At 45.8% G+C, this 8,253-nt stretch overlaps 1 protein-coding gene across 1 annotated transcript; it reads left to right on the forward strand.

Annotated features, from left to right (window-relative positions):
• Nucleotides 1-2,165: 2,165 nt before the first annotated feature.
• GINS3 (GINS complex subunit 3) lies at nucleotides 2,166-7,525 on the forward strand. The gene is made up of 3 exons (XM_023934557.2): nucleotides 2,166-2,432; nucleotides 2,964-3,197; nucleotides 5,650-7,525. The coding sequence occupies exons 1-3, from the start codon at nucleotides 2,259-2,261 to the stop codon at nucleotides 5,878-5,880; spliced, it is 639 nt and encodes a 212-aa protein (XP_023790325.1). The 5' UTR covers nucleotides 2,166-2,258; the 3' UTR covers nucleotides 5,881-7,525.
• The last annotated feature ends 728 nt before the right edge of the window (nucleotides 7,526-8,253 follow it).

The raw sequence follows: 8,253 nt of genomic DNA on the forward strand, positions 1-8,253 counted from the left end.
GGTGCTTATTTCTGTATCACAGGGAAATTGTGCTTTTCTTTCTTCTTTTTCCAGATGTCTTAGCTGTGCAGCCTGGAAAAAGCATATTCCACTTGCATAGTTCTCTCTTCTCACTCACACAGTGCTCACTTTCATATTTAGCAGAGAGATTTGTTTCCTAAACCTCATTAAGCAGTGAATACTTTTACTAATCCAATTCAGCAAATTATAATTTTATCAGAACTGTCCTTTAGAAAGAGCTTTCAGAAATTGCCCTGCAACTCTGGAAAATATGCACAGATAGAAGGATTTATTTTCCAAACAGAGAGTCTTAATCTCTCATTAAAAAAACCAAAAAACCAAAACCCAAACCACAAAAACAATACAGGACAATAGTTACTGTTGCTAAAATGAATGTATTGCCTGTTTTCTATGCTACAGAAAAAAAATCCAGCATTTTACAAGAAATGACCTTTACATTAAATCTCTCTTTGGGGGCATGCATTGCCCTTATAACTGCTGTCAGTATTTAATGTACCTAATGGGGAAAAGGGACACTGGAATCAGCAGTGGGTGGGTGTCACACTGACAAACACACATGGGTACATTTCTTCTGCTCACACAGCTCACAAAATCTCACCATTTCTTTGTTGGCTGGATTTTTATAGCACAGACTGCCATGGTACCCAGGGGACATGGAAGTGATGGAAGCACATCATCCTGAGGTTTCAGCCCACACTGTCTGTGCTTTATTTTTCTCAGAATGAAATAAAACAGCACAAGATTTCGAAAACTGGTTCATATTTTATTATTTTGCATGGGTCTGACTTTGATGAAGATGTTAAAGTACCAACACACTAATTAATGATGACAAAACAGTAACAAATAACAGTGGATCCAGCTTGAGCAAACAGCAGCAGGAAGAATGCTGAGGTCGTAAGAATTAACAGATGATTAAAGATACATTGGGCTACGCCTTAGTCATGGACTGAAAATGTCATTAAAAAAATCATCAAACCCTCTATAAATAACTTCATGATTATTTCTCAGGGAAATTGTCGGGTGTTTCAACACTGCTCAATTGTTCCTTTTCCTTCCTCAGCAGAAGACTGAAATATTTACTAAATTATTTAAATGTTATTTTATAGACCACTATCTATAGAAAAAGTAATGTTTTCAGCATACACAGCTCAGGGAATAGCAACAAAATTTTAATCTGATTTAAAATTAACTACTTTTGAACTAACAAAACAATGAGCAAAAAAACCACAAGGACAGGTTCTAAAATGAAGTAAAATTCTTATCAAAATGGGGGATAACCACTGCTTTTATCCTTATACAACCAAACCCAGAATTTAGCACAGGGAATTTGATTCTGCTATCAAAACATGACTTGATTCTTTACATTACAGAACTAAAATAAATTACTTTGGGCTGTAGCCTCCCCTTGGAACCCAAGGTATACAGAGTTTATTTGAACTGCCTTCTGCCTACTCAGCACAGCCACATCCACCAGCCCTATCATGTGCTCTGCAGTGCGAGCCACGTCCTTAATTGCCAAGGAGAAACACGGACACAACCAGCCAGGGGACAGCATTCCCTTGGCTTTCCATAAACCATCCGGGGTGGAGTCGTTTGAGCCGCAGGGAACCATCCCTGCCTTTGGAACAGTTCTGAGGGGCCAGGCCCTGCGCTGGGGCTCAGGGGACACGGCAGCTGTGCCCGGCCCTCAGCAGAGATCCCCGGAATGCTTCGTGTTGGAAGGGCCTTGAGAGCCCTCCTGTTCCACCCGCCCGCCAGGGACGGGGACATCTTCCGCCATCCCCGGCTGACCCAGCCTTGCACACTTCCAGGGATCCAGGGAAATCCACAGCTTCTCTGGGCACCCTGTGCCAGGGCCCCACCACCCTCACAGCGAGGAATTTCTCCACACAACCCAATCTCAGAGTGAGTCCATCCCCTGTCTCTGAGACCCCTCTTCAACGCAGCTCGGGCTGATGTGCGGGGGGACGGACGGCGCCGGCTGCGGTGGGGCAGCCGCGGTGCCGATGTCTATGGCGCTTCCGATCCCAGATCCCGCTCCCTCTCCTGCCCCTGCCCCTGCCCCTGCCCCTGCCCCTGCCCCTGCCCCTGCCCCTGCCCCTGCCCCTGCCCCTGCCCCTGCTCCCCATCCCCATCCCGAGCCCCCTCAGCCGCTCCGGGCGCGGGGCGGGCCGGGCGCATGCGCGGTGCCGGTGGCGGGCTGCGCCTCACGGGCTGGCGGGAACCGCGGCCCGGCCATGTCCGAGGCGTATTTCCCCGTGGGCCCCGGGCTGGGCATGGAGGAGAATTTCTTCTCGCTGGATGATATCCTGATGTCGCAGGAGAAGCTGCCGGGGCGCGCCGAGAGCGCGCTGCCGCGCCTGGCCGTGCTGCTGGGGCGGGGCGCCGGCAGCGCTGAGTCCGTCCCGGAGGTAACGGGGGAGGGGACGCGGGACACCGGACACGGGATGCGGGACACGGGACACAGGACACGGGACACGGGACACGGGACTGTCGCTGTCGGGACGGGACGTGGCGCGGAGGGCTCTGCCCCGGGACCGCCGCCTCGCTGTCACCTCTGTTGTGCCTCCCAGGCCCCGGCCGCCCTCTGTTCCTGGTCACTGCAGTGATGCTCTCCGCTATTTTCTCAGAAGTTATTTCTGCTTTTATTATATGCGCTTTGCTTGGTTGGTTTTCCCTTCTTTTTCTTCTCTTGCTGTTTGATAACCTGACAATTATTAAACCATAGAGCTTCAGTAAAAAGTCCACTTTCTGAGTCTTGCGGTAACAGCGCCTATAAAGTGTGTCTGGTTTATGCTACAGTCACAAAAGATTGCTCTGAAAACAAAACTGACTCTTTGTAATGCTGGATCTAAATTAACAAAGTTCACTCTGTGTCTCTGTGGCTGCTTCAGGTGTACTTACATGGCAAGGATAACTTTTGGCTTCTCTCATTCCTCCAGGGATCAAAGCTGGAAATTCCTCTGTGGCTTGCTAAAGGGCTGCATGACAGCAAAAGGAGAATCATCTCCGTGGAACTGCCAAAGATTTACAAGGAAGCCTGGAGGACGGTGTTCAGTGCTGATGCCAATGTGGTTGATCTGCATAAAATGGGGCCCTACTACTATGGATTTGGCTCACAGCTCCTGAATTTTGAGAATCCAGAGAATCCTGAGATAGCTCAGACTATCCTGCAGGCAAGTATCTGAATCAGATCTTGAAATTTAGATTTGCATTTTTCTGTCTTCCTTTCAGTTCCCAGCTGCTTAGCAGTCTTCAGGAAAAATATCCTGGTTTAATCCAGATGACTTCTGGACTGAATATAGATGACCCTCTTGGCAGCTGCACAGCTGATGCTGGAAGCCTCCACTCTGCTTCCAGGAGTGTAATTTTAGCTTGGTGTTTCCATACTGTAAATATGGTATTTCATAAAATCCTGTAAAACAGGATTGAGGAGGTGTAAGACTATTTAACTATACCTGTCTTTAAATCTCTCTAATGCAGAGACCTCACACTGCCCTGGGCAATCTTTAAGTGCCTCACCTCAGGAGGTTTTTCCAGTGTCTGAACCAAAGCTCCTTCACAGCAGTACAAGCTCTGTTCTCTTTGTCTCATACAAAGTAAATGCTGAGGACAGATTATTCTCTTCCTTCCTGCAGCAGTCCCAGTTCATTTGATATTTCTCTATGGGTCATGCTTCCTAACCTCTGACTGCCCTCATTGTGCACTGCTGGTGCCTCTCCAGTGGATCTGCATCCACCATGCCATGCCCTGAACAGCAGTGCAGTCTCATGCTCAGGACTTGTGCTGATGAAAATAGAAGGATTACTTTTTGAGTTTTGTGTGGCTGTGATGCTCTTGGCTCATCTTGGTGCAGCATCTGGTTTGTCACGATGCAGTCACATGGTCTGTGTTTGGTTTGCAGTCCACAGTGAGATGGTACAGGTTGCATCTGCGAACAAATAATTTCCTGACTTTGTACTATTTCTGCCTCAATGTAAAACCTTCTGTTAGTCCTGGGTGAGTGACATCCTATTGTTTTCACACTGTCTTTCTAATTAGTCAGGATTGTTATGAATTAAAGACTTCTGTTCCTTGACATGCCTGTAGTCATTCCTTCTCCTTCTGCATGTTGCTTGCTGATTTAATAATCGCAGCTGCTTTTCCTTTAGTAGGCTCATTAATTAACATCTCAAACAGTAGTTGGTTCCAAAGAAACCCCAGTGGAACTCCACTCAGTGTGTTCTTCCCTCCTGACAGGAGTTGTGGATGATGGCTGTCTCTCCCAACAATCTTTGGGTGGTCTGGCTAAATCTTCCAAGAGTGCCCCATTTCAGATACCCCTCCACTGCTTTTCCTGCCTGTGCAAGGCCTGGCATCCTGCCCTAGCCCAGGCTGGGCTCTGGGAGTTTGTCCTTGGCAAGTCCATGATGGCTGTGATTCTTTTATTGTCCTGCAGAAGTTTCTGTGCTTTGTCCCAGTATGCTTCCAGGAATTGATGCTGATGGATTTATAATTCCCTGGCTCTTCCTTTCTCCCTCTCCATCTCCCCATTCTCTTTTAAAAGATAGATGTCATCTTTGTTTCCGGACTTTAGTCTTGAGCTTTTAAACATAACCACTAACAGCTCTGAGATCTCTTCAGCCAGGTCTCTAAGTGGGCTGGGATGATTTTTATTGCATTTTTTCCCTTTCTCTATGCTGTACATTAAGGCTGATGCAGAGAGGTTTTAAAGTGCTGCTGCTTTCTTGGAGTTGTCCACTGAACATGTGCTTTGTGCATTGAGGAGGTGCCCACGCCTTTCCTTGTCTTTTCTCTTTCTGCTAATGGACATCTTCAGCCACGGTAGAACTCATTACTTATTGACAGAAAAATCAAAGCATGCCAGGTTTGATTTCTGTTTTTAAAAGCAAACAAGAGGGGTGATGTGCTGACTTAAAAGACTACTCCAAAATATTCTGGAACTACGAATGGGAAGTGTAACTGTTTGGTGACAAAGTCAAAATGACAGTTACTGATTTATTATATATTTATCCTATAAGTTCTGTTGATTCTAAAATCAGCTTCTGAAATGACAGAGCAGTTTGCAAAGAGTTCTGACCCTTTTTTTTTCTAGTTCCCAATAATGGAGAGGAAAATCACCTTAAATACATCTTGTTGCTTAGCTTTTCAAAATATTGTAGATTGTTTGAAGTTGTTCACCTTTTTTATGGTTAAGTGTTTTTCTAGCATACTGAATGCTTTTCAGCTGCAGTTTGGCTTAACTTCAGGACATTCACAACTTGCAGCCTGTAGTTCCTGCAGCAGCTGCTGTGGCATGCGATTCATTTGTCTTGCTCTAAAGCAATGATTGCTTGAGAAGTGAGACCAAATAGATCATCATTGTGTTGTATCCTGTGGTCTCCTCAAGCCTATTGTGAGGAAGCAGCCAAAATCCAATTCTGTGTTTGCTTCCCATCCGATATTAGGGATCAAGTGGTTCTGTCTTTGTAGCCAAGCTTAACAAGTGCTGTGCTGGCTGCAGACCCTTGGCTTCTTGTGAACAGGAGCCTAAACCTTTGGCTTTTCAGTTGTGAGAGCTCAGGCCTCCAGGTTTGAGCTGGGGGTGGCTCTGTGGTACCTGTCAGTGACTCTGTGTGTTCTCTGCAGACGTTCATTGCCCGTTTCCGCCGCATCATGGACTCCTCTCAGAACGCCTACAACGAGGACACGTCTGCACTGGTGGCTCGGCTGGATGAGCTGGAACGGGCTCTCTTTCAAGTGGGCCAGAAAGGGCTGAATGACTTCCAGTGCTGGGAAAAGGGACAGGCTTCTCAAATCACAGCTTCCAGTCTGGTGCAGAACTATGGGAAAAGAAAGCTCGCAGAAGTGGATGGTTAAAAGCCTGAAGTAACAGCGGGGGACACAGCCTGTTGTAGAAGAGAAAAATGAATCAATTTAGGGAGGGGACAGAGTCCCTGTCCATTAGTGGGAATTCTTATCTGTAACAGCTTTGGATAAGACTAGTGAAAATTTTAAAGGCAGAAGGCAAGGATATAAAAACTACATCACACCACCGAACAGCCTTACAACTTACTTGTAGCAGTCCTGAGGAGCTGCAGCTAAAGTGTTTGCTAGGCGGCTGAAAGGCTATGAGAGGATTTTCTAAAAGGGTAATAAATACTAATTATTGCTCCAAATTGATATTTACAATGCCAGATCTAGAAAGAAAGTGTAATTTATGTATTTCATCTTGTCCTTCCCATCCCAGCCTCCTGGAAACAGCTGTTGATTCTATGAACAGATAGAATCTGTTCATATATGAACAGCTGTTTCCAGGTTCCCTGTTCTTTAGAGAGCCCCAGTGATGTGGAAAAGTGTGATACAGCATTACATTTTTTTCATTTTTTATACACTGAGGTGGAACAGGTGCTCTTTATGAGGCAGGAATGTTTTTCTTTGCTGACTCCTGTACACACTGCCAGTGCCCTGGAGTGAAATACCTCCTCAAACCCACACAGCAAGAGGCTGCTCAGGTCTTGTATTACTTTGTCCTCTCTCTCCCTTTTTGGCCCTTGTGACCTTGGTGCTGTTTAGTAAAGAGTGTTCTTGTTTGATGCCTGTGGCTTTTGTGCTGGATGTGTCTCTCTGATGGGTGTTCTACAGAGGAGGAAACAGAAGGCAGCAAAGAATAAAGTCTGGACCAGATCAAAAGCAGAAATTTTAATGGAAACTCTGCCCCATTATCAAACATTGACATATTTGTTTCTCCGTGAGAAATTCTTCTGATTTCTAAATTCGGTTAGTAGAAGAGACAGAGCAAATGAACAGAGTTCCCTTCCTTCTGATCCATCCAAAGGAATCTAGGAAAATGATCCTAGTAAATGTCATCCTTGCCAATAGAAGTGACTGGATTTGGGACTTGCTAAACAGCACAGTGGTTATCATCCCTTAAACCTAGATCATCTCAAGTCCCACTGGACTGGAGACAGAAGACACGGTTACCTCTGTAGGACTTAGATCCTGCAGTCATCAGGATGGTTGTCCTTTGGGAGCAGTATTAGATATCTTGCAGGTGCTTCTGCACCTCTGTGGAAGGAGAGCCTTGTGAAGAACCTAAGCAGAGGAGCTGAATCCTGATGCTGCTCAGCACTTCCGTGGGAATCCCTGGGAGGTGACAACAAGATCCAAGTCTCAGAGGAGCTGTTACTGGACTTGCAGATGCACCTGGATATTGGATTCTTCTAACAAGATCTCAAGCACAAAGAACTGTTGCTTGGCCAGAGATGTTCAAGCTCAGCCTGAGGAGGTGGTGAGAGGGGACAGCGTTGTGCCTTCACAGCTGTCTCGGTGCCTCTCCCTCAGCTGCACAGGGCCAGCTGTCCTGCTACAGGAGACAAGTTGGAAGCTTGCCTGACAAAGTATTTCAAGTATGTGCAGGATGAAATGCTGCTGCACTTAATGACTTAATGGCATGTAATGGCTTATGAATTTGTCAGTTGTTCATTTCTGGATTTTTGTCCTCAATAAATATTTTGTAAAGGTATGTTCATAATGTGAAAAGTGTTTCGTTAATTGTGCCACAGCAGAAAAATCAAATGGGAAAGTCCAGGTCTCTACAAAAGTGTGGCCATGATAGATAATCCCTCTGCTTACAGATAATGTGGTCAGGAGCTATCTTGTAGCAGTGTAGAAATAGTTCCTGTCTGACTTAGCCCAGGTGGGGACTGCAGCTCGCACAAGTTGTGGCAGAGACCCTGCCAGGCAGTCAATGAGCTATTGCTTTAATGAAATGCATTTTTAGGAACACAAGATGGGTAGAGATGACTCCGTGTTACCTCAACTTTGTTTTACTGGTGGTGGGAGGTGGGAATTGGCTGTCTCTATTCAGATCCTGCTGCTCCAGGCACTGTGGCAAACACTTCATATACCATGGCAGAGCTGTGATCAGTGCTGCAAGGGGAGCAAGTTGAACTCCATCTGTGACAAGAAGCATCTTTCAATTGGAAATATTATTGGCTTTGGGATGTATCTGGTTTATAACCGAAATCACGAGTTCCATCAATTTCTGGACTGGTTTTGGTGACTATCCAAGCTAATTTTCCTGCATTTGTAAGAAAATTTTTCTTCTCTACTGCTGGATGCAAAATCCAAGCAGAAGGTTGTTCACTTGCCAACATTTTGTGCAACAGCCTTCAGAATAGGGAGGAAAAGAATCCCTGAAGTAGTCTTCAATGTCCCTGGCTTTTTGTAAGAAGGCAGTGCCACTTCTAG

The sequence above is a fragment of the Cyanistes caeruleus genome, chromosome 12 (genome assembly GCF_971803275.1).
Source record: "Cyanistes caeruleus chromosome 12, bCyaCae1.hap1.1, whole genome shotgun sequence".
NCBI lineage: Eukaryota > Metazoa > Chordata > Aves > Passeriformes > Paridae > Cyanistes > Cyanistes caeruleus.